This window comes from Canis lupus, chromosome 5 (genome assembly GCF_011100685.1).
Source record: "Canis lupus familiaris isolate Mischka breed German Shepherd chromosome 5, alternate assembly UU_Cfam_GSD_1.0, whole genome shotgun sequence".
NCBI lineage: Eukaryota > Metazoa > Chordata > Mammalia > Carnivora > Canidae > Canis > Canis lupus.
The window spans coordinates 58504966-58530599 of record NC_049226.1 but is presented as its reverse complement, the minus strand read 5'-3'; the positions used below and the strand labels follow the sequence as shown (position 1 = coordinate 58530599).

Below are 25634 nucleotides of genomic sequence, written 5' to 3'. Positions count from 1 at the left end.
ATCTTTTTAGGGTATACATTCTTGGAAGGCCGGGTGGGTATAGACAAGGGCTTCGTTGACAATGGTCGTGTACAAGGATCTCTTGCAAGTCTGGTGGAGAAACCAGGGGGCTCAAGTCTTTGTGAGTGAAGCCACGCGGGCCAGCGGGCCCACCCAGCACACCCCCGGGGCCCTGCTGTCTGCCCCCCGTGCCGCCCACCCCCCTGGACTCTGGCTGTCTCCTGCCTCCCACCCCCACCCCAGCAGAGCTCGGCAGTCTCCAGGCCACACGGTGAGAGCAAGAAACTAGTGTGAGGCTGTGGGAAAGAGAGAACCTGCTGGGGGCGGCCTGGGGGCAGGACTTGAAAAGTCATGGAAGAGCCAGTGGGGCCAGCAGACACTGAGCCTGACTATAAGAATCAGCAGGGCGTGGGGTGGAGGGGTCGGGGGTGGGGTGTGTGAGGAGCATCTGTATCCTATGACACCTGTAAAACCTGTGAAGGTCCGCAGCGCTTCAGCAGAGGCAGTGGCCAACCAGGAAACGGCCACGTACGACATCCTTCTCCGCCGCGGCAAGGCCCATCCATGCCTGCGGGTTTATCTCCAAAAGGATGCATGAAGCCCCAAACCAGGAGCCCTGCGAGGGGTAGAGGGCCCCCGTCTGATGTGACCCCAGTCCTAAGAGAGCCCTGTGATGTGCTGGTGGGTGACAGCTGGGGAGGGGGGTTTGGGATGTCTAACACGGGCCAGGGGCCGATCTCGGGACCGGTGACTGTACCCAAGGGTGATTGATGATGAAGTGTGTGGGATTCATGGACATCCCAAGAAGGTACAGATGGAGATGCCAACCTGCATGCCTAAGGGGCAAGAGCCCGGGGGTCTGGGGGTTCTCGTGCACGGGGCATGGGAGCCTGGGTGCTGCTGGGGCACCACTGTGGTCACCTAGGAGCGCTGGATGCCTTCAGGGCTGCAAGCCCAGCTGCAGTGCCCCCGCCAGCCCCCTACCCTCATCCCCCCAGCCTGGGGCACTCTCGGGAGGTGGGTCCTCCCTGCAGAAAGGGCCCGGGATGTTCTGGAGTGGTTCTAACAGCACTAACACAACACCTTGGTGTCTGTTCCCACTGGGCCCCACCGGGGTGGATGACGTCCTAGGAAACCCCGATGGCCCTGCAAGCCCACTGCTCCCTGCAGTGGGGCCTATTTCCCTGCCTGCAACAGAAGGGGCAGTGCAGCTGGCTGGGAGGTGGGGCTGGGCTGGAGGGCCCCTGGAGGCCCCTCCCCAGCAGGGCTGGTATGGCAGGGTTCTCCCCAAGACACCCTGGCATCTGGGAGTGGGGGTAGGGGGCAGAAAGGTTGTTTGAGGTCTTAGGACGAGCTTGGCTGGAAGGCAGGTCAGAGCAGCCTCTGCCTGGGAAGGGCCAGGGTCCAGGCTGCCCTGCCCTCCCCTCAGGAAGGGACCCGGGCTGAGCAGAGTCCCCTCAGTCTCAAGTGGGCACTGGTGTTGGGGTAGCCCTAGCCTTCCTCCTTTCACTGCCCACCCACCTGGGCCCCTCCAGACCTTGAGACAGCTGGGCCCTGTGCTGCTTTATTTATTTATTTATTTATTTATTTATTTATTTATTTATTTAGTGCTGCTTGATCCCTCTTTGAAGGGTGTCTGTCCTGAGCTGGCCAGCTCTGGCCCTGCCCTGGTGGACCCAGCACCCCCCCCCCTCCCAGCAGCCCTGCCCTTGGTGGCAGCCCCTACAGCGTCCTGAACACCCGCCCTCCGGGCTAAGCATTCCTCCTGCTTGCTTGGGAACCACTCTGCAGACCCAAGAGGACCCAAGGCTGTGTCCTCAGGTCAGGACAGGAAGGGTGTGGCCCCAGGGCCTCCCAAATCTCCGAAGGAACGTGTGCCTGGCGGAGGACAGGCAGCAGACAGGCCTGCCTCCCTGGGGAGCTAGGGACAGCTAGGGACAGGGGGTCAGCGGTGAGAGCAAGCAGGTGGGCTTCCTTGGGGGAGCTTAGTTCTATGGGGGAGCCAGGCTTCCGCAAAGGTGCCGCCCCTGCCTGGCACACACACACACACACACACACGGATGCACATGTGGGTGCACCTGCCTGGCCCTGGCCACCACTCGCCCCCACCGCAGCTCTGAGAAAAAAGCAGGGAGTTGACCTCGCTCATGGGTGGGGAAGTCCAGGTCCCAGATTCCCACCCGTACAGGAAGTACTTCTCCCTGCGTAGCTCCTGGGGCTCGCCCCCGCGACCACAGTCCTGACCTGTCCCGTCCCCCCATCATGCAAAGACCCTGCCCAGGACCACCAGTGCAGCTTGGGCTCTGACCTAGGCCTGGCCCTTCTGACTGCCTGAGGCCCTGGAGGTCACCTTGGTGGTCACTAGGGAGGAGCTGCCCACCCCTCCAGGTACAGATCACCTTCCTTGACCTGATTCGAAGGGTGGGGCTCAGGGCAGCCCCTCCTCCTCCCTCCGTGCTCCTACTGGCTCAGCCCCTCTCCACACCCCTGTCTCCCCGCCCCACCTGGCCAGGCCCAGGGCTGGGAGGGTCAGAAGGCCGGCCACCCAGTCACCCACTTCTGGCTGGGAGGCAGGAGCCACATTCCTGGCTTTGTAACCAAAGCTGGAGCCCCAGTGGGATCTGGGCAGATTCTCATAGTGCTGGGAGCCCCCACCCCAAGGACAGCACTGCCCATGCCGGGAGGGGCACTGGCAGGCACGGAGGAATTGCAGGCCTGGCAGGGCACGAAGCAGCCTTCCTACCTGGCCTGGTGGCCAAGAGCCCAGGCCAGCCTGCCCCTCCCCACCTGCCCATCCAGGGCCTGGGTGAGCAAGTAGACTGTGAGGGAGGTGGGGGTGGGAGGACATTCCCATGGGGTCCCTAGACCTATTGGCCCCCCTGAGCCCTGCAAGGGAGTGTGTGGGGATGGGGGTCAGGAGCTCCTGGCCTCGCTCACCGTGCTCCACGTGGACAGTCAGGCCAAGGCCACAGATGGGCATGGAGTGACCATGAACAAGGGGCCCAAGCAAGGCCCTAGGACCGACATGAGTGACCACACATGTGACCACACAAGGACAGAAGGATCTTCTCCTGGCGGCCCTCGCTGTTGTGCAGCCAATCCTGGCCCATTGCACCTTGGGAAGTTTGCAGGGGCTTATCTGGCCTTCTGGGCACAGACTCCCATGGAAATCCAGGTGTTAAAAAATACTTTAATGTGTATGAAAACCCCAGGATCTCAGCACTGGCTCTGTAGGGTCATCTCCCTCGGGGACCTCCGCTCAGTAAGTGGGGCTGCCCTGGACGCTCAGGCCCTTTGTCCCACAGGCAGGGGGCTGGGCGGGGGGGACAGGGAGGAAGCTGGGCCCACATCCTGCATCACTTGCCCTGCACCATTGCCCTAGGGGTGTGCAGGACGCCGGGGGAGGCCGGGGGTCGGGCTGCTGTGGCCCTGAGAGCTTGCTTGGAGATGCTCCCGGGGGCGGGCAGCACATGTGATCGCCCTCCCTGGAAGTGTCTGGATCCGGCACTGCGGACCACGGGGCCTCACGGAGACCCACGGACTGTCTGGGCTCCTAGGACAAGCGCACCGCACTCCAAGGACCAGGCTGCTTCCTGGAGCACGGCATGAAGCAGCAGCCTGGCCTCCGTGCTGGGCACAACAGGCTACACGCCCGTCTCCACACGCAGCCGCTCCATCCTGCGCACGTTGCCCTCCACGGCCACACGGCTGGTGATGCACCGGGCAAAGTCCTCAGGGAACCAGCCCATCTCCCCATCTCTCAGCCTCTCGCCATAGAACCATCCTGAACACAGATGTGGGGCAGGTGAGGGCGGAGTCCAGGCTCCAGGGAGGGGCTTCCATACCCGCACCCCCAGCCCTCTGAGCTTCTGTGCCAGAAGACGCCAGGGCCAGGCCCCCTTGCAGCAGGCCACCACCCGCTCCTGCCCAGGGGGCCAGGGGCCAGGTCACACACAGGCACCTGGTCCTCCAGCAGGTGCTCAGCCTGGACACTGGCGTCAGGGGCTGAGCTCCCTCCAGCCAGCTTTCATGCCCTGTGCAGGCGAGTGCAGGGGCCCCCAGGGGTAGCAGAGCCACCCTCCTCCTGCTCAGGACACAGAATGACAAAAGAAGCGGATTTTGATCCTGTGACTGAGGGAGGTCTGAAGATGTCCTTGAAGGAAGGTGCTGAGGGGACCTTGGGCCAGACCCACCATGGGCAGTTGCAGAAACTGCTTCCAGGGGGCCAGGCTCAGGGTCAGCTGCCCGCATCTGGTGTGCTCCCTCGTGGGGCTGTCAGGCCCTCCCTCTGGGGGCCACCTCGCCTACATCCTGCCACCACCACACACCCGGCCCTGCTCTGCTCACCATCCTCCTGCTCCAGCACCAGGACCACATCCGCCTGCTGCAGCGTGATCTCATCCGCTTGCTTGGCCAAGTAAGCCTTGGTGACCTCGACCTGGAGCAGGTCTGGGGGGTGGGGGGGGTGAGGGTAGGTGTCAGCAACACCGCTGTCCCCAGGAGGGCCTGGGCCAGGAGTCCTGCTGCCCTGAGTCAGGCATGGCTCCACCGTGGCCTGGTCTCACTGGGGCCTGAGGGGCTCTGGACACATGGCAGCTTCCCTCCAGAGACCACCAGACAGACTGCCGCTGCTCTCAGGGCCAAAGCACCGGCCCCGGCAGAGACAGCACCATCTAACTCCACCCCTGCGGCCCGTTCTGCTCCAGTTGTTGGGCATGGGGCAGCATTCTCCCTCCCGCACAGAAGGGGAGGCCCCGTGTGCACAGGTGCATACATACATACCCGGCTGTGGGGTCCCTCACCTGGGCGGTCACCCCGGGGGGCAGGCAGGACAGAGGGCTGGACAATGCCTCAGCTCCGTGCTAGCCCCCTGCCCGGGGCTGGGGCTGTGAGCCCCGTTCAGCGTGGAGCGTCTGGTGCTTACCTCCCTTGTTGGTGGGGCCCCGTCCCTGCCTCTCCCTGTGTGTGAGCGCCGTGATCCACCGGGCCCGGTCACTCCTGGGGTTGGAGAGAGGCTGCGTCAGGCTCTGGGCCAACCTTGCCTGCCTTGGGGCCTCTGGCTTCATGACCCTGTCCCCACCTGGCAGCGTGGGGAGATGGGGGGGTCCCTGGAGCATGCCCCCCAGCCCTGTGAGGCTGCCTCACAGCCCTGTGATGGGCTGTGGTGCTGAAGGTTCATGCTGCTCGGCGCCCTATTGTGACCCCCCCTTAACCACCGAGGGACCACACACGGGAAGTCACGGGGCAGGAAGGAGCCACAGGCAGGCCAACCCTGAGTCTCACCTTCCCAGAGTCATGGGGTCACGTGCAGACACACCCCTATGACCTGGGCCACCCTGTTTGCTGGTGCTGGGCCCCAAGCCCACTGTCCCTTATCAATTCAGTTTTAAACCATCAGCTTCCGCCTCCCGCCGCCTGAAGGGACTGTGGAGATCAGTCACCCTTGTCTCCTCCCCCGTCATCTGAGCCCCTACTGTGCTGGCACCCGTGTGCTGCCCACCCCACTTCCAGACTGTTCTGACCTCCACCCCCCCAGCCCCCGCCGGCATCGGCTGCTTCTCAGCAGAGGCCTCCTGCCTCAGGGCCTTTGCGCTGCCATGCCTCCGCCAGGTCCTCCTCCCCACCGGCCCCCACCTGGCACTCCCTTCCCCACCTTATGCTCCTCCTCAGTCTGCACTCCCTGGACACAGCTGCCCATTTTGTGGCTGATGGGTTGCTGTCCCAGAGATGTGACCTCCGTGAGGACCAGGTTGCCCTTGTGTCGGCACACGGCAGTGCTCGAGAATAGAACGGCATGAACACCCTCCCCCTGGGAGCCCTCCCCCAACTCACGCGGAGTCGGAGGACAGCAGGATCTTCTCCTGGCGGCCCTCGCTGTTGTGCAGCATGGTCACCTGGAAGACGTGTGGCACCAAGGAGCTGCGGCTACTACCCCCCACCAGAGAGGGGTCGGAGGGCTCCATCTTCTGGACCCGGATGTGGTCCACCTGGGCATAGTCCTGTACCAGAAAGCTGTCCTCGCTGCGGGGAGACGGGCAGTTGGATGCTATGGGGGGGGTTTGGGCAGCCTGGGTCCCCACCCAGCTGGACGCTCCCAAGAACTGCCCCCCAGGACAGAGACTGTGTGTCTCCTTGTCCTTGTGGCCTGGGCAGGCCGGCTCAGGCCTGCCCCACAGTGAGAAACACCCAGCCACCCCAAGTCACTTGGAGGGGGACCCCCATGTCACACGGAGGGGACACCGTGCTGCCCCCTGCCACCGTGCTGCCACCATGGACAAGCCAGGCTTGGAGCCTCTCCCAATCCTGAGGTCGGACGAGGCTGGGCAGCTCCCCCTGCCCCTCCTGGCCCCATCACAGGCTCACCTCTTCTTCTTGGTAATCACCAGGACGTCATTGAACAGAAATAGGTAGCACGTCGGCCGGCTGGCCAGTTTTCGGAAAATCCCGGTTTCTTCTACCACAAAGAGCTCCCCACGCTTCAGCAGCCAGCGGGAGGCAGAGATCAGAGGAAGGGACTGGAGGGAGGAACCAGAGAGCTGCCTCAGTCAGGGTGGGGGTGAGGAGGATGGGCAAGGATGTCCAGCACAGTCCCTACCACCCAGGACCCGGGGGACTGGCCGCCCTGGGCTGGACCAAGGATGGGGGCGAAATGTGTCCTTGCCTCAGACAAAGGGCTATTCAGGTGGCCAGGAGGCACAGATGGGCAGCTGCTCTGTGCCAGGTCCCCGGCCCAGGTCCCGCCCAGCGAGCAGGACAGTCCACCAGGCCGTCCTGAGGAAGCCTCCACACACCCCTCACACCTTCTTCTGGACCTCGGGGTCCTCCCTCCATCGCTCTGTGGCCCTCATGCCCTGCCCTGCCCACGGCAACCGCTCCCCCAAGCTCCGGCCTGCTGGGCAGCCTCCAGGTCAGGGGCCCAGCCTGAGTGATGACAAGCGGAGGCTCAGCCCACAGAGCTGCCTCCAGGCCAATTCCTGCAGAGCAGCTCCCACGAGGAAGTGTCTGTCTGTTTCTGGCTCGATGTCCCCCTCCCAGGGAGGTGCTTCTTGCAGAAGCAGGAGCCTGATGGCCTGGAGCACCGCAGGGACTCGGGGACAGAAGTGTGAGCCCTGCTTGCTTGGGAGGGCCTGCAGGTTGGCTAGGCCCCCTCTCTGGGGCTGAGGGACAGTTCCTGGCTTTACAGGAGGCCCCAACTCCATCCTTTCCCTGTTCTCAGTGTGCTGCCAGGAGCCCTGGACCAGGGCATGCTCTCTGGCCCAGCCCCTTGGGGCAGCCCTGGGGTGGGGGCAGGGGCCAGAGACCCCCCCCCACACCCACCCAGCCCCAGGCAGGAGGGCGGCAGAGCTGAGCCTCTGCGGCCAAGGGGAGTGGGAGTCACAAGGGATGGTGCCCCCAGAGAGGCTGGGGCAAGGCCTCCTTCCAGCCCAAATGCCCAGGGGCCATGACCCCGACCCCCAAGGGGCTGGCTGAGGGGAGGCCCGATGCCTACCTTGACTTTGCCGAAGTCCAGCTGTGTATGCAGCGTGTACATCTGCTCTGTGCGCTCCATCTTATGGGCTCCCTCGTTGCATTGCCTCACCAGCTGTGGGGGGGGGGCACCCGGAGAGCAGGCTGTGTTGTGGGCTGTGGTCAGGCCGCCCTGCTGCCCTGGCACTCCCCACCCTACCCCTGGGCTGTCTTAGCTGCTGCCCTGCCTCGGGCTGTGCTGTGGGTTGTGGCCTGGCCACCCCAGGAACCCCCCTCCCCCACCCAACCCCAGGGCTGTCCTAACTGTTGCCCTGCCTTGGGCTGTGCTGTGGGCTGTGGCCTGGCCATCCCACGGCCCAGGCACCCCCACCCTACCCCAGGGCTGTCCTAGCTGCTGCCCTAACTCAGGCTCACTGATTGAGTTCAAGATTCACCCCTTCTGGGCCTTGGTTTCCCCATCAGCACCATGAAAAGCTTGAGATGGACAATGTGGAAGCCCTCCCTGCCTTGCCCTCAGGGTCTCCACTACTGGGTGGGGTAGGGGCAGACTTGGGGGCTGTGCTTGGTCCAGGTGCCCCCTCCTCTCCCCTGGATACCCCTCACCTTGCTGATGGCCTTGAGTGCGCGGCTGGCGGCCTTGTATCTCTCAGGGTGGCCTTGACTCTTGAGGCAGAGGGTCTGCAGAGAGGACCTGGCTGGTCAAGCACCAAGTACCATTCTGCACTCCAGGCTCACGGGCCTGCGTAGACAGAGGCGCCCCCTACGAACAGCAGACCCCGGTGGGGGCTGCGGGGAGGTGGGGAGCCCATGTCCAGCTCCTGCCAGGCCCCACTGGGGTACACAGCCTGGCTGGTTGGTGGGAATGCAGCGGGGGCACTGTCCCAGGACCCCAGCCCTTCCAGTCCTGGGCTGTCTCTGTCCAGTCTGGGGGCGGCCCGCAGCCTGTTTCTAGACTCGTGAGAGGCCCAGACAGATGATCCTCCAGCATGAGCCGCATGCTGCCTCTGGGGGCCTAGCCGGGCTCCCACCGTGTGCGTGCTTATGTGTGCATATGTACATGTGTGTGTGCTGTGTGCACGCCTGCATGTGTGCATGTGCACACATGTGCACAAATGCCCTTTGGCCCCACCTGCCCCTCGGCCCCAGGAGCAGACATCTGAGAGGCATGAGCTCCTCTCTCTGCCCACAGAAGGGGCAGTGAGTGGTGCCCGGGCTGCCCTGGGGGCCCACACCCGGGACAGTGGGCCGAGGATCCTGGGTGGGAGGCAGTGGCCCAGGACCCATGCTCAGGAGAGGCCTGGGTGACACTGCTTCTGCCTCATCCACATGAACGAACCTCGAGAACCTTCCAGGAAGTGCTGGAAAGCTCCAGGCAGGGAGCTCTTGGGCAAAAGCTGTTCAAGCCGTCTCAGACTGAGCAGCACCGGGGAGGGGGGTAGGGGGTCGCGAAAGGGGGGCCAGGCCGACCTCCTTCCCCTGCTGGGTCTCTGTGCGGAGTACTCACGTCTGTCAGGAGGGGCAGCCGGGTTACCCTCTGCATGGGGAGAATCAGAAAGGAGATCATGGGGAGACCCCCGCACGCGGGACGCTTCTCGATCTCCTTCAGGGCCTCGTGAAAGGCAGCATTACTGCTTCTGCAACAGAGATGCGGTGGTGGGAGGTCAGTGGGTGCCCAAGAAGCCAGGCTGCGAGCAGGAATGTGCTCCTGGCACAAGGCACCCAGAGCAGACCCCGGGCACCGGGAAGCTCGGCTCACGTCAGCTTCTGCAGGGCGCGCTGCTGGTAGACCTCGTTGGAGCAGTAGACAACGTAGGGGTGGAAGTGCTTCTCGGCGTGCTCCTCCAGGATGTCGCTAATGTCCTCCACGCACACCTGTGCTTTGTGCCGCTGCTCCAGGTCCTCGAAGAACCTACAGGGGCGGGGTGGGTGAGGGCCCGGCCGTCCAGCACCGCGGTGAAGCCCCCAGAAGCAGCGCGGCAGGTGTGTGGGGGACCAGCTGCCCAGGCCGCTGTGAGCCCACGCCTTCCTGGGGAAACCCCAGGGCAGATCAGCTTCTTATGCCTGAAATAACTGGGCAAATCCAGGGCCACTTCCTGCTAAGAGGCTGGCAGAGGCTCCAGCAGGCCCCCAGGATTCAGACAGGCAGGACTGAGAAGCTGTCACTCTGATTTGAGTCCCTGGACTTGGGTCACCCCTGCCCGGAGCCCTGGCGTCCTCTGCCCAGCTCCGTGTGAGAAAGCTCTGGGTGGACTTTCCAGCGGTGGCCACCAGGCCCCACTTCCTCTTGGGGTCCCCTTCTGAGATCATCTGTAACCCGGGCCTTGGCCACAGAGATCGTGCTGACTGCTGCTGCCACAGCCGGGCCTGGCTGCACCTGCACCAGGACATCTGTATGCGAGGGCACCGGTCAGACCCCAGGCAGTGTCACCTCTCCAGGCCATAGCCTAGGCCGCTGGGAGGCCCTCTCACCCCCTCCCTGAGGCTCCTCAGCCCCATCCTGGGCTTCCAACTACTCCGATGGCAGCGTCTCTCCTGAACCTGACTCTGAAAGCCCGGTGTAGCGGGCTCCTGGGACTGCTCCAGGCGGTCCGGTCTGGGAGAGAAGACAGTTGGCTGACCTCTGGAGGGCAGAGAGCAGTGTCCCCAAGCACACATCCACCTCCCAGGCAACCCGGACCAGCAACCAGGGACTGACCAGGCCGAGGGCAGCCAGCTCCGCTGCCCTTAGTATTTACCCTGGCTGATGGGAGGGGGGGGCATCCAGCACAGTGACAGAGACAGGGCTTGGGGACAAGGCCAGGGTGGGAAGGAGGTCCCAGGTCCTCAACAGTGAGGGCACCAGGGGCCTGCCATCTGCCTCACCTAGCTCCTGTGGCGGGGGGGACCACTGGGGGGGCCACCCCACCAATCTGGGGACCCCCTGGGAAGATGGGGGCCTTGCCTTGGTTCCCTTGGTAAGGCCAGGGACAGGGGACAAGGCCTGCTCATGGGGCCTTAGCCTGACCTCCACCTTCAGGGGCCCTGTGTGTCCCCTAAGGGGGAGCTCTGAGAGTCATACTCCTGGGCAGCCTGGGCAGAGGTGGGCAGCGCTACAGGGATGCGTGCGGAGGCCCCAGCTGCCCGGGTACAGGGCCATGCTGGCCAGCACCTCCCACGGGCGATTCCGTGGGCTTCTGAGGAGGGTCTGGGAAAGGTAGCTATCAGCTGCTGACCCAGGATAACCGAGTCCCAGGGAGGCCACTGTGAATGGCTGGGAGCTGCCAGGACCCAGCTGGGGGAGGAGGTGGGACCATCCTACCCTGGGACAGCGGTGGCCGATCAGAGGCCCCGAAGGTCAGAAGCAACTGATGGCTGCTCAGCATAAACAGGAGTGGCCAGTGGGACGTCGAGCAAAGGGGCAGAGCTGGGTGGAGGGGCCGCCGCTTACCCAGGCCCCCATGGAGTCAGGAGCCGCAAGCTGGGCACTGCGGCTCTGCAGGAAGACCCATCTCCAGGGACAAGACAGCACCCCCTCCCGCCATGTGGCCCTGAAACTTCACAGAGGCCACAGGTAGCAGGTGCGGGTGGGGCTCAGGGGACTGGCCCGATGTCGACATGAATGAGCCACCCTCTCTCACCTGCCCCTACCCTGGTCTGCGAGGAGACTCAGGGGACCCACCTCCTCAGGTGAGGGGGGATGCTGAGGCGTGAGGGAGGGTGTCACGGGGTCTCCTGGGGCCCAGGGCCGTCTGGGGCTGTGGCTTCCATGCACACACCTGTGCAAGCACATACACACCTTCCCTCTGGCATGTGGGTGTACACACAGGCCTCTGCAGGCCTGCAGCTGCACACCTGGCCTATCCTCCAGCTCTGGGCCCTGCAACCAGAGCCTGGGGATGGGCACCGGACACCACCGGGCAGAACATGAGGTCCTGCAACTTGAGGTCCCCCCGCCTGCCCCTTCCCTTGGCCACCTCACACCTCATCGTTCGGCCTCCTGCACCTGATGTCCTGGTGGGAACGTGTGTGTCATCTGGCAGGGCAGTGTCCTGGGGCAGGTACTCTGCCCTCCCAAACATCCAAGGGATGGGGTGCTGGGGGGGGGTGCCAGGATGCCCACAGACCCAGTGCTCAGCCTGTCACGGGGCCTTGAGGTCTGAGGAGGTCGAGTTCCCTCCCGGCCAGCAGCTCCTCTCAACCTTCCGCCCATGGTCCCACACTGAGTCTTTGGAGCCCTGCTCGCCCTGCCCACCCCCCCAAGACCTCATGGCCATGGTGCCTCAGGGCCAGGTGGCCCTCGCAGCATGGTGGAGAGCTGGGCGCAGGCCTCACCGCTGACTGGCGCTCAGCACGTCCAGGATGTTGGAGAAGAGGTGGTGGTGCTCTGTCTGGGTCATTGTGGCCCGTAGCTGCCTGGAGTGCAGGAACTCGGCCACGAGGATGCTCAGGCTGTGCTGGTACGAGAACTCTGACGTGAGGATCTCGAAGATGGCCTGGAGGGGGGACAGCAGCTGCCAGGGCCACCCTGCACCTTGGGGGCAGGAGCAGGGGGCAGGGGGCAGGGCAGGCTGGACCTGGGCCCTGAAACCAGAACTGGGGTGGTGTGAGCACGGCCATGGGCATAAGGGCCCGACGCCTCCATATGCGTTCTGGCTCGGCCTCTTATGAGCTGTGATGCTGGCGAGGACCCCCACCTGCATCCAAGGAGGGGTGATGGTAGCCCCCTCCCCCAAAGGGCATCAGCCACGATCCCAGGGGCTGGCACAGGAGATGGCCAACAGGTGGGTGGGCAAGAGGCCTCACCGTGGCCTTGGTCCTGCCCTGCAGATGTGTGGCCACCAGATCTGGGGCACAGGGCTGGCCCCCTGCCCAGCCCCCTTACCTCCTGCCTCTTGCGCTCCTCGGGGGGCAGCGTGTCCAGGAGGCCCGACTCCACCACCTGAGGAGGGCACAGGCCTGGGCATCACGGGTTCGGCCCTCCCTGGAAGCCCGCCCTTCCTCCGAAGAGCCCGGGGCAGCCAAGGGAGAAGTCGGGCATCCTGGGGAGCGGCCAGCAGACCCCTGAGGACGGGGAGGGGCCTCTGTCCCACAGAGCTGTCTGGGCGTGGAGAGACACAAAGCCACATGGGAAAACCATGGCAGGGATGGGCTGCAAGCTGGCCAGGTGAGTCTGCGCCCCATCCCGGGGCCTGGGAGATGGTCTGGTTCTCCATGGCCTCAGGCTCAGCGTCCCCAGGGCCACCCTGGCCGAAGTGCTGCTTGTTTGGGGCGGGTGACCTGACCCAGGAGACCACGCACACGCCGATGCCTCCCTGCCCACAGGCCGCAGGCTCTCAGGGAATGGGTCAGCAGCATGTCTGCCCTCCTCGGGAGGGATGGCTACCCCCCACCCCCACTTGCTCAGGGCACCAGAGCCTCTGTCTCAGCCAGGCTCCCCCCGGGCCCCCTCACCCCACCCGCGGCACAAGGCTCTCCCGAAGCCAAGGCCCGTCCCTTTCCCCACTCGGGCCCTCCTGGCATCTTCCTGGGGGCAGCGCCCTAGGAAGGGGGTCCCTTGCCCACAGCTCCAGGAGGTTGGTCTGAGTAGGGAGCTGGAGAGGAGCTCACCTGAGGGAGGCTCGTCACACACACAGCGACAGCGCTCGGCCCTAACTGCTCTACCCCATGGAACTAAGCTCAGAGTGCCCTCGGGGCAGGGCAGCTCTGAGGGCACCAGGAAGGGGCTCCCCTGCACGCTGGGCATAGTAGGTACTTTGGGAAGGCTGCTCCCCACACTGGGGGGCCTGGGCTGGCTCGGAGGGGCCAAGCGCCCACCATCCTGGCCCTACCTCTGGGAGCTGGCTCCAGGTGATCTGCGCAGGCCGGTAGCTCTTGACCACGATGGGCGCATCTGCCCTTCCTGTGCCATCGGGGCTGGGCGGCTCATCGAGCATATCGTCGTCGGACTCATGGCTGGTGTTCAGGCCCCGCTCCCGGATCTCCTGGTAGAACCCGGGGTCTGGGGAGAGGCGGGGTGTCACCTGCCAACCTGGGGGCTCTGAGCAGCTGGGGCCCCCTGGGAACCTGCAGGTTGAAGCCTCCCAAGGAGGCTCTGAGAGGGTCAGACAGCGCAGGGCCCCCCGGAGCAGGCTCCCCTCAGGCTGGCTGGCCCCCATGGCGGGTCAGGCCCAGCCCAGGACGGGGGTGACGTCCCAGTGCAGAATGTGGCACCGTCAGGCCAGCGCTGAGCCAACGAATCAGCGCAGCCGCCTCGGGTGCGGGCTGTTCCCGGGGTGGGGGCTACTCCCTGGCTGGGCAGAGAGCACTGGGTGCGGGTTCCCTGGAGCACAGCCCCCAGGTGCCCTGTCCCGTTCTCAGCTCTGCAGCAGCCCCCCTGGGATGGGCGGCGCCTGGCCCGGGGCAACCCTCCCCGCCCCTCCTGCCGTCCTGTCTCCCCCTCCAGGGCACCCTAGGAGCCCTGCCCCTCACAGCCACTAGGGCTGCATCCTGGCTGGACAGGCCCCTACCCCTACCTCCCCTGCTCTGAGCCCTCCTGAGCCCCCAACACTGCACCCCTGCATGCTGGGAAATTATGGGCGATGCGCACAGCACAGGTGTCCACACCCAGGGCCAGCGCCCTGCAGCTGACCTTGGTCCCAGCGGTGCAACCATGTTGGGCTGAGCACACGATGTGCGACAGCCCCCTCCCGGGGTGAGTGTGGGGCCTCTGCCTGTCTCCTGCCCTTGGTAAGGTGCAGACGGGAGCCCAAGGGAACACTCTAGACTCTCAGAACAACCAGGCCGGACGAGCCACCAGGACCTCCTGTCCCAGGAGGACGCCCCTTCAGCGGGTTCTGTTGCACAGCACCAGCCTCCCCGCCCCCAGCCTGGCCCACGGCAGCCCCCTGATCCGCCTCCCTTGGCTACACTCACCGTCCTTGAAGGAGCCCTTGTGGGCGCGCTTCCGCCCCAGCGTCTTCTGCGCAAACTGGAGAGACACAGAGACACCAGCAGTCAGTCAGCCGGGAGGGCAGGCCACTGTGAGTCTGCAGCAGGTCCTCCAGCCTCTGGGCCCGGACACCTCACCGCACCACATGCTCAACAGGAGGGGTTTCCACTGGGCACCCAGAAGCTGCTCAATAAATGCAGGCTCAGCAAGGGAAGCAGGGCTGCCAAGCAAAGGCCAGGGCAGGTAGGATGGGGTGACACAGGGGCTCAGAACAGGCAGGGCAGTTTGACTGAGAGCTAGGCAGATCCAGGATGGCTGCCTGGAGGAGGAGGCAGCAGGGTCGAACAAATCAAAACAGGTGCTCAGGTCAGTGGGGTATTCCGACGGGGTCTGAAGGAAGCCCCGGGAGGCTACCCAGGTCTGGCTGGTGGGGGTTGAGAAGGCACAAGGGTGGGAGCTGGGGCTACACATGGGGCCCCACACAGCCTGGGACCTGGGGGGCAGGAAGGACCAAGACTTGCAGGATGGTGTCTAGCTCCCAGCACAGGTCTGGGGTCCCAGCAGCCTCTGCCAGGGCTGCAGAGGAAGGTGGGGGTGGCCAGGCTCTCTGGGGCAGGGGTGGGGAGGCACAGCCCTTGCCCCACCCACCATCTACTGGGTCCTACCTACTTGGCTGGGACTCTGTTTTCCCTGACCTCGAAGCCATGATGGTTCCAGAAAGTGAGCTGGTTTCTCAAACGCGTTGGGGCCTGAAAACTTCTCACTGCTGGGCTGGAATGTGTGGCACCCCAGCCGCACCTGGCTCTGCCCCCCACTGCCCCCCTCCACACCCCTCCTGCCTCAGGCCTGTGTCTCTCGTCCACACCACCTCTTCACCTGAACCATCCCCCCACCCTGGGCACCCCTGCATTCCCAGCCTGGATCTGAGCACCCCAGCGCACCCCTGCCTGCTCACTGCCCTGGGAGCTCCCTGGGGGCCTGCTCTCGGGGCTCCCCTGGCTCCCTTGGCACCCCAGCAGCAGGTGCAGGAGAGCTCAGGAAACCACCCGTGAGTGAGCAAACGGGCAGCGGGCAGGGCCTGGGTGGCTGCAGAGTGCCGAGGCCCCGAGGCAGCTCCTGGGGGCCTGGGCATCTCAGGGGGCACCTTTCAGCTGAGGACAGCGGCCAAGATGGTCCCAGGACTCCCCTCTGCGTGCCAGAGAACTTCAACTCTGAGCATGGGGACCCGAGCAAGGCCGCCCTTCCCACGGGCCTATGCCCGCCCGCTGGCCCGAGAACACTGAGGTAGAGCGGCTGTCAGGCGGGCAGAGGAGCGCGGGCGTGTCGAGGGGCATCAGACCTCTCCTGAGCCAGATGTGCTCGGCCGCTGAGTCCCCGATGGGGCGCCTGGGGCAGGGCGACCCGAGCCAGGTGCTGCTCCAAAGCCTTCCCTGAAGCTCAGCCTTCACACGGGCTGGCTACCCTTGGGGCGCAGAGAGGCTGGTCCCCCCAAAGGCTATGCTCCCCACAGCGGCTGAGAGAAGGGAGACCCCTTGGCCTTTCTGTAAAACGGCGACGTTCATGCTCTGCTCAGAGCCTGCCCATCACACCTAACCCGGATAACCTGGGTCAGGAGCCTGCACACAGTAGGTGCTCACTGAGTGCCAGCTGCAGGATCAGGCGATGTGATGGTGAGGCCCCAAGGCTAGTGGCACGCAGGGGCACATAGGGGTACACAGGGGCACGCCTACAAGCTCCCAAGGCCCCCCGAGGCACAGCCCCTCCCCACCGTCCAGGCAGACAGGCCCCCTACCTTATTCTTGGCCGGGCCCCGCGCAGAAGGCTGGCTGGGCTCCTCGGCCAGAGCCTGGAGCTTGGGGCTGAGCTGGCTGGGGCCCCTGTCCCCACTGGGAGCCCCCAGGCCCTTCATGGCCGCCCTGTATGATCGGTTCCGCAGGTTCCGTCTCAGCGCTCCCTCGGAGCCCATGTCCACATCCATGTCGTCGAGGGAGAAGCTGGGGGCTGAGAGGAGCTGGGGGTCCCGCCGGGCAGCCTCCTTGCTGAGCACGGCAGCCCCGAAGCTCTGGTGGCGGGCTGGGGTCTTGGCCTTGCTGGACACGGCCAGGCTCCTGGGGATCAGCTGCTGAGTGCCCATCTTGAGGGCTGCAGGGCTCTGCGTGCTCAGGATCACGGTCCGTGACTCCTGGTCCTTAGGGGACAGAGGTGGGGGCCCTGAGGTATCCACCTGGAAGGGGGCATTGTCCCTGACCACCTGCAGGGAGCCCCGGACCATCGGGAGCCCTGACGCCGGGTTCCCCTTGGCATCAAGCCGTAGCTCTGAGTGGAAGCGGTATTCCAGCAGCTTCTCTTCCAAGGAGCTGTCCGAGTGTCGCTGGGACATGCTGACTGGCCAGTGTCCTGTGACAAGAGGGCAGAGGTGAGGGCAGCACACAGACGTCCACCCTGCATCTCCCCTGCACACAAGCGCCTTCACTGCTTCCCAGCATCCACCCCAGCCAGAGACCCTGCTCAGGATGCCTGGAACAGGGCTGGGGAGGCCCAGGGAGGTGCACGCAGGATCGGGAGACTCAGGCCTGCAGGGACCTGGCTGCTGGGACAGGGGCAGAGGACAGGCGACCAGTGTGCTTCCTCTGGTGGGTCCGTATGCTCTCACTGGGGGTGCAAGCATGGGCAGTGAGGAGTGCACAGACCTGGGGGCCTGCAGATCCAAGTTGGGTCAGCCCCAGGGCCTCTCAGCACCATTTCTCCCTGGTCAGTGAAAGCATGAGGATGATGCCATCTGTGGGGCTCTTCTGAGGCCTGCTTAGGACAACGTGGCTGTGACCCCAGCCTCTGTGTCACCCCCAACTTCTGAGCACGCAGGGCCAGGCTCCGCCGTGCTGGGTTAGATGCATGATCTCACCTGCTCCCAAAACACACTGACTGTCTTTATTTTCATTTTGCAAAGGAAGAAACAAGGCCCGGAGAAGCCCAGGAAATGGCCCTGGGATGTGAGCCAGGAAGTGTGGCTCATGGGGACCTGAACCCAGGCCTGCCGATTCTAGACCCTTTCTCTTGGCTGCCCCATGTGGTGATGCCACCACGGCTGGCTGTCCACCCAGCCTTTCCGCACGTCCAGGGACATATTTGCATTTTCCCACATACATGAACTCATAACGGGGCCAACAATCCCTTCCTCCAGGGCCTTGCTGGGTATGGTCACTGTGCGTGGACACAAGGTAGGAGGGAAGCATTTGCAGAGCCCAAGCCCACAGCACCAGCCTACTCTTCCTGCATCCCTCGGGTGCTTCCCTTGGATGCCCGTCCCTCCTGGGACCCTGAGTGCCTTGGACGGGTGGAGCCCCACTGACCGGTGTCTGGAAGCATTTGGGTTCAGCTCAGCCTGGCTCATCCTGGCTGAAGGCACACTGCTCTGCCAGTGTGGACGGGGCCACTGCCACCTTTCCACTCAGGGCCAGGCAGAGCCAACACAAGCCTCCTGCCTCCTAGGCACCAGCCTCTGGCCAGCCACCAACCCATCCCGAGGGGCTGCCCACCACTCTAACCGCCCTCTGCTGCTTTTAGTGCCTCTGTCTCAAAATCAGCAAAGTGGGCAGAGTAGCAATGAGGCCCACCTTCTGCAGTACAGGAGTCTCACAGGCTCCCAAGCATGAAGTGTGGCCAGAGCCAGCCGACAAGCCGGGGCAGCAACGGGAGACCAGCTTATGCTCCCACTCCTTGCACCACACCCACAAGTGGACAGGCACCAGGTTAGGAGGACTTCGCAGGACTGGGGAAAACTCACTCTGTGTCTTTTCCTTTTAGTTTTGATAAAAGCAAGCAGAGCCACTGCTCGTACCCTGCTTGCAGATGCAGGCCTTATATATGTTACAAGGGCCACTCGAGGGCGGAAGACTATTTTCTGGATGGAAAAATGAAGTCTCCAAATCACCAGCCCAGGCTGCCGAGACTCAGCTCAGAGCGTCAGCGTGGTGCCCTCTGCCAAGTTCCCTGCAGACCTGGGAGGGAACACATCCCGTTTATCCAGCAGCTCCGTGTGGGTGAAGGGGCATCACCGGCTTGCTCATACCCAAGGGCACCTGCAGCCAGAGGTGCCCAAACCTTAGCTGGCGGGCGCTGGGCCTCTGGAGCCGAGGGCTCCATGGACTCCAGGGACACCCCCGCATCATCCCAGGACACACCAGGCAGGTCCCAGCCCGGGCCTACCTCCCAGCCTTGCACCTTATGCTTCCCTGGGGAGGTTTCAGGCCTCAGCTTCAGAATCCCTTCCTGAGGGGCAGCCCGGCTGTGGAGGGACCTGCACCACGGCATGGACGGGGTGACAGCGGCAGCTGGAAGCCTGGCTCCCCGTGCTCCGGCTCTCAGCACACAGGTTCTCTGCTAACACCATCCCAGCCGCAGGGAGGGACTGCCTGTGGAGCCCCAGCCACTCCCACGCCTGGAGGACGGCCCACACATTCCTGGGGACATTCTGAATCAAAGGCAGCTAGTGTGGGTGGTGCCATCCTCGCTCACCCACCCCCATGTTAACTTCGTCTGCACTAGCCAGGCCTGGCCCAGAAAGGGCTCTCTGGGAGACATCGAGCTAGATGCACTCCCACCAAAGTGCACCCAAGAGCATAGGGAGCCCGGAAACTTCTTTGAGGCCTCCTCTTCCAGAGGTGACAGTAGCTGGAGGTCACACTGCTGCACGGAGCATGGTAGTGAAATGCCAGCACCGGGCTGGCCCTCCATGGGACCCGGCCCCGACCTGCCTTCCCCAACCTAAGCCCCAGGCGTGGGTCTTCACAGCCCTGTCCTCTGGGCCTGGACCCTGGACCCAGCCGGGGGCACGGCCTCTCCCAGCGGAGGGCAAAGTCTGCTCTGGGGCCGGAGGTGCTCGGCAGGAACCTGCCAGGCAAGCCACTGCCGGGTGTGGCCCCTGTTCCCAGCCAGGCGGCCGCACCCACAGCCCTGGGTGCCACCAGTCCAGGTACCAGGGCCGGCCGCAGCCAGCTCTCGGGAGCCACAGCCGGCAGGGGCACCGCGGGGTCTCCTTCCTCCGAACATCTGGTTTATCAGAAATCCCTACACACGGGTCCAGAACTCCAGTGGCACCAAAAAGCTGTTCGTGAAAGAAAGACGTCCCCTCTCCCACTGCCTGGTCCCCCAGAGGCCACCGCTCCACGCTCTGCAGCTGGCCCCTGACTTCTGCTCCTCTGGGAGCTCCTGACTGTGGGCCTCGGCTGCCCGCTGCCTGCCACAGGGATGGGACTCCAGCCCCAGTGTCGTGGCCGTAGCCAGGGGTGTCGGTGTGAGCAGAGCCAGCTGGGCCGGCAGGACGCCAGTGCCCTGCCTCCTCGTTAATAATTCCCTCTGGCCTCCCTGGGCTCTCCTGCTCCCCACCCCGCAGTCTGGCTTCCAGGCCTTGGCGACCTTGACGTGTGCTCCATGTGGTCGCTGCATCGGCTCCGCTCCGGCTCCGTGTTTCCCCAGAGACCCCGCCTTCTCTCCCTGGGACCCCGCCCCTAGTCCTCAGCCTGGTTGTTTCCTCCACCCCCACCCCCACCCCCACCCTGGGTACAAGGCAGCCTCCCTCGCTCGCTTACATCCCTGTCCCTCGGGCTGGTAACTGGCTGAGATTGAGTCCCCTGGGAGATTCTTTCTTCCAGAACCGAGGAGGCCTCTTCCCTGGATGTGCTCTGGCCTCGCCTCCCTGGATGATGGCCCGAGGCTCTCCCCAGCCTGTGGAGTCCCACTGCTCCGGGGACAGCTCTGTGCTCACCCCCGAGCCATGGCCTCCTGCCTCCCTACTACCCCGACCCTGGGTCTGGCAGGCCGGGCCCACCTGGTGATACTTCCTCCGCGCTTTCCCCAACCTGTTCCCTCTGGTCCCTCCCCACCCCCCTGCCCCCAAGGCAGCCCGAGTTCCCACTGTAGGATGTTTATAGTTCCTTTCTGCCCCTGCCCAGTCCCTGCCTGTCTTGGCCCCTGTTGCCTCCTGGCAGCACCAGGCTGTCCTCAAACACCTGGTGGGCCGGCTGGGCGGGCTGCTTCAGCTTAGCAGGGAGGACCGGCATTGCGTGGGGAGGCCTGTGTGCGGGGTGAGAACACGCACGTGAGCGAAGGCTCCTCGGGCACCCGCTGCCCCAGCGTCTGTACCCGGGGCCTCTCCCTTGGCTGGCTCTGCAGAGCGGCTCTCCCAGTGTCCTCACTGGCTGCTGGCCTGCGCCTGGTGTCCTGGGGCCAGTGCGGGGGCAGGGGACCCGAGGGCAGACTCTCCTCTCAGCTGCCTCAGGGCAGATGCCAGCCACGCTGTCTGGGCAACAGTGTTGCCAAGAGGGAGGCCAGATGGCCTGCAGTGACCACTCGCGTCACAGGGGTGGGTCCACTCCCCAGCACAGGTGGCCCGGGAAAGCTCCTCCAGAGATGCCAGGGCGATGAGGGTGGCAAGTGGTGAGTCTGTCTCTCTCACGGGTCTGTGGGTCCTTCGGGAGTGGGGACAATTTCCTGTTCACGTCCCTACCAGGAGGTGGACTCAATTCCCAAACTGAGGAGTGACCGCTGGACATCGTGGTACTTGCTGTGCTCCATCCCCTCACCCTCGTGCTGCATCCTTCTATGAGGCCCTGGGTTCCAGGCCCGGAGCCCACCCACACGGGGCACTTAGCTTCAAGCTAGCAGAAAGCACCAGGCTCCATCACAGGGGGCTTCCAGGTCTGGCCGTGCCACCTTCCCAGTGACTTTCAGGTGACTTCCTGCTGTTTCTGCTTGAGGTGTCTGGGGGGCTGGGGAGGCCGGTCACTCGTTGGGTCCTTGCAATGTAGGATGGAGGAAGGACAGCAGGTGGAGTTCGGGAAGGACCAGGTGATCCGACTTGACCCGGTCAGGCCGAAGCTGCGCTTGGTACCACCCCGGCCATGATGCAGCCTGGCCTGGTGGGTCCCTTGCAGCCTAGTGCTCTCCACGTCCCCGTCCTTCCCAACAGATGGGCTTCCTGGGACCTGGGTGGGCTTGGCACTGTCTATTCCACTCCCTTGTGGACGGGATCGGCCTGGACCTGTGGCTCTGCCCACAGCGGCTCCCACAGCCACCAGGGCCCAGATTACTCCATCTATGGGGCCTCTGTCCCACCTGCCCTGGTCTCTGGGTCTGCTGACCCCACCCTGCCTGGTGGGGCCCAGCCTGTCTGGCTCCATCTGCCTGAGCCTGGTCTTTGCTCAGGCTGACCTGAGCCACAGGGATGGCCTTGGGCCTGGCCGAGCTCAGACCTCAGAGTCGCATGGAATCTGGGGGCAGTGTCTGGCTTTTTGGGCAGAGCACATGGCACACGGTTCCATTGCAAGGTGGCTGGGGTGAGGGGTTCGCAGGGACTCTCAACTGGGCCGGCTTTGCCCCCCAGGCCCCTGGGACACCTGGCAAGGTCTGGAGACATTCTTAGAGGTGGCAGCTAGGCTGAGTTACCAGCCTGCCTGTGTTGGTGGAGGCCATGGGGGTCCCACAATAAGGAACTGTCTGGAGTGACACCTGCAGTGCCAAGACTGGGAGCCTGGCTTTACTGACCAGAGGCCCCTCCTTCGTGGTGGGGGTCAGGGACACCCACCTGGCCGGGCCCCGCCTCACACACAGTCTGGCAGTAGTCAGGGGTCATGCTGGGCCTGCCCAGTGTAGAAGCCTCCTGCTGCCTCCTGCTCTAGGGCTCCCAGGCGTGGGCATCAGTCACTGAAAAGACCACCCTCCTGGCTCAGCCTGCAGGGCTGCCCCTCACAGGCCCTCCAATTGCTCCCCAGCTCCTGTCTCTTACTCCTGACGTCCCATAAACCTGGCCCTTGGCCCGCCTTGGCTGACATTCATAGTGCTTCCCCAAAGAAGCCCCGGCTGGGAAGTCAGAGCCCTGACTCCCGCAGGTAGCCTAGCCAGGTGACCAGCAGGTGTCTTCCAGAAGCTCTTCCCCTCACTTGTCTGCCATTCTCCACCGACCTTCTGGAAGGTGGGTACATGCCTTGAAAGGTGAGGAAGCCAGGTGGGGTCAGGCTGCCTGTCGCCAGAGAGTCCGGGGAGGAGCCAGGCCCCTGCTGACCTAGATCCCATTCCGACAGGCCGACAGGCCGGCGGGAGAGCAGGGATTTTCCCTACAAGTCAGGATGCTCTTACACATGAACTGTCGCCCGAGCACGGTAACCGCCCCAGGTAAGAAGACAAGCAGCCGCAATCCTTCTGGAAACCAAAACTAACATCCTGGGCCCAGATGCAGGGTGAGTGGCTGTGCCTGTCAGACCACACACACAGACTGCCGTCCTCAGGGGCAGCACCCTGGCCACCCTGGTGGGCCGCTCACCTGCCTGCCTCGCTTCCTCAAACGCGTGTGAAGAGCTGGTCCGTGCAGGGTGGGAGACGAGCCCAGGGGGTGGGGTGGGGAGAGCCCTCCTGGCACAGGTGACTCCCCCAAAGGTGTCCAGGACTGGGCAGGGGGCAGGCCTCTGTGCAGATGGCTCCCTCTTACTCTCCAGGTCACTTTTGTCCAAGTGACTTAAGACTTTACTTCTTCTGGGAACCCCTAAGACCCCCTCTCCTGCCACTCTTTCCCACCAGGACTAGGGAGCCCCGGGCAGTGCCCCCCAGCCACCCGGTCAGAGGTTCTGCGCCTGTGGCTGTGGGCATCGTCCCAGCAGAGTCCAGAGCAGAGGCTCGGCTGCAGCGGACCCCAGCACCCTGCCTGTGGATACTCTGACTGGTCCCCTTCTATGAATGAGGACACTGAGGCCCAGAGGGCTTAGTTCACACGGACCCAGGAATGGAAACCAAGGACCACGGGGCTGTCAGGGCAGACAGGTGTACAGGTCCCAGTCAGACTCTGCAGGTGCCCACGGAGCCCCCACACTAGGAGGGGCAGACCTTTCACCCCAAGGACAGAGGGGAGAGTCAGGCACTCCTGGGCCCCAGGTCGGGTGCAGAGGCTCCCCACCATCCCCGCCCGGTCCGGCTGCTGGGCTGAGGTCCACCTCAATCTCCAAAGGGATTCTTGCTTCCCCGATGCAGAAACGGAGGCTGGTCAGCAGGAAGTGGGGTCCTCGGCCCTCAGGAGCTGCCCCCACACCCCTTATTGGATATAAGCAGGCAGGACACCCCCTGCCTGGGTCTGCCCTCCGCCTCCACCAGTGATGGGGGCATTTCTTTCTGGTGTGTTGGAGGGACAGTCTTCATTTGGGGGGTTGCTAGCTCTTGAGGCCAACGTGGGTTTGGACAGCAGATTATCCAAAGATCTGGGGAGAGTGGCTTTGCTGCCATCCTGACCCTCATTTGCAAAAGTCCTGGGCCCCCCTACGGGTCTCAGGCGCTGAGGTCTACACGGGGGAGCCCGGGACAGAAGCATCCCCGCTGGAGTGAGGACGCTGCCCCTGGGCCCCAGGGAAGGCAGGGGGCAGCAGCAGGGCGCTTGCTGAGGCCGCGGGTGGGGTCCGGCCTGGGTGGGTCGGCGCCCTGGGTCCAGCCGGCCAGTCCCCCCGCTCCGGCCCTGCCGCAGCCCCCGCCCAGGGACCTGCCCCGAAGTTCCTCCGACCGCGCAGGCTCGGAGGGGGACGCGCCCCAGGGCCCCCGGCCCCCGGCCCCACTTCGCTCACCTGTCCCGGGCTCACCTGCGCTGCGGGCGAGGACGTGGCGGCCAGCGGGCGGCGACTGGCGCAGGTCTGGCCTCCGGGCACCGCGCCCCGCCAGGCGGCCGACGCGGGCCGAGCTCGAGCCACCGCCGGTCCCTCCCCGTCCCCGCCCCGCTTCCTGGCGGCCCCGCGGGAGGCGGCGCTCGGCCGGCCGGACAGGTGGGCGCCCAGGTCGCGGGAGGGGCCGGCCGCGCGGCCCCGGGGCACCTGGCCACCTGGCCGGCCGCCTGCGTCACCGTCCCCACCTGGCCGGCGCTCACGTGACGGCGGCGGGCGGGCTCACCTCCAGAGGCCGCGGTGTCGCCCTCGGCCCGCCCACCTTGCCCTGGCCGGCCTGCAGATCTGGGGCGGGGGTGGCCGGCGGTGACCCGGAATCCGCTCCCGCTCTCCTTCCGGGCCTGGCTCGGCTGCCTCCTCCTTCGGGAAGCCCTCCCGGAAGCTGATCTTTGTGAGGCAGAAAAGGCTCCGACTTCAGGATTCTTTGAAAAGCGGCAGCCAGCAGGTGGCCGAGCGTGGCCCTAGGCACTCTGGCTGCCTTTATGGTGTGCTTGTTGGGGTCCGGGCGTGAGCATTCAAGAGAGAATTCTTGAGATGTCTTCAGTACAAAAGGGTGGTTTTATTAAATCATTGGGGGAAAGGCCCTTGGAGGCAGAAAGAGCTGCCCTGGGGTCAGGAGGAGGGGCTGATTATATACTTTTGAAGTTGGGAGGGTGGGTAGGGAGACTGTAAGTCTCTAAGGAATTTGGAAGCAAGGTTCCCAGCACCTGGAGGGACTGGCCGGTTAGGAAAGGTCTTTTAGGGATCCCTGGGTGGCGCAGCGGTTTGGCGCCTGCCTTTGGCCCAGGGCGCGATCCTGGAGACCCGGGATTGGGTCCCAGGGCATGGGGCCTGCTTCTCCCTCTGCCTGTATCTCTGCCTCTCTCTCTCTCTCTCTCTGTGTGACTATCATAAATAAATAAATAAATAAATAAATAAATAGTCTTTTACCAAAATTAGAGAGGGAGACAAACCCTGACTCTGACTTCTGACTCTAGGAAAAAAAGGGGGCGGAGGTTGGGGTCATTGGGGGATGGGCATGAAGGAGGGCAATGATGGGGTGAGCTCTGGGTGTTATGTGCAACCGATGAATCACTGACTTCCATCTCTGAAAACAAATAATACACTGTATGTTAATTTATTGAATTTAAATAAAATAAAATTTATAAAAAGGGAAGGTTGTTTACTACTGCCTAATAAACCTGTGCTCATGAGACCCCGCAGATGTATATTGGGGGCTGTGGGCTTGGGGGGCGACTGCTAACACATATCTTGGGGAGGGGCAGGGGCAGAGAAATAAAGGAAGTTTCCAAAGGGATTTTTACAGGATCCTGGCTGTCGGGCCTGTGAGGCTAAGGTCGCCTCTGCCTCTAGTGGAGTTATTAGCATCGAGGCAGCTGAGCTCCTGGAGGATGGTCACCCTGCCTGTCCCAAGTGCATGGAGATGTAATGTTTCATTAATGTGTTTTACCCTTGTTCCTCCGGGAGTGGTTTCCATGGTCCCCTGAGGCTTGGAAAGGAAGCGTGGTGCTTGCTGGCCTGCACAAGGTTGGGCCTGGACTCCAAGCCTGGCCTTTCCAGGTTTTGTT

The 25634-nt window shown here is 64.1% G+C and overlaps 1 protein-coding gene across 4 annotated transcripts; it reads right to left on the bottom strand.

The window, feature by feature from the left end:
• Positions 1-3170: 3170 nt before the first annotated feature.
• Positions 3171-24103, bottom strand: ARHGEF16 (Rho guanine nucleotide exchange factor 16). Of its 4 annotated transcripts, none has more exons than XM_038537728.1 (15): positions 17065-17173; positions 16167-16771; positions 14359-14413; positions 13275-13444; positions 12329-12385; positions 11779-11939; positions 9224-9376; positions 8972-9101; positions 8071-8145; positions 7490-7582; positions 6364-6515; positions 5833-6021; positions 4925-4998; positions 4348-4449; positions 3171-3784 (listed from the first exon to the last, which is right to left on the bottom strand). In XM_038537728.1, the coding sequence occupies exons 1-15, from the start codon at positions 17114-17116 to the stop codon at positions 3645-3647; spliced, it is 2208 nt and encodes a 735-aa protein (XP_038393656.1). In that variant the 5' UTR covers positions 17117-17173; the 3' UTR covers positions 3171-3644. The 4 variants fall into 4 exon arrangements, with proteins under 4 accessions (XP_038393656.1, XP_038393657.1, XP_038393658.1 ...); XM_038537729.1 differs by lacking the exon at positions 17065-17173 and adding an exon at positions 23989-24103 and having other exon boundaries at positions 3645-3784; XM_038537730.1 differs by lacking the exon at positions 17065-17173 and adding an exon at positions 23974-24065 and having other exon boundaries at positions 3645-3784.
• Between the last annotated feature and the right edge of the window lie 1531 nt (positions 24104-25634).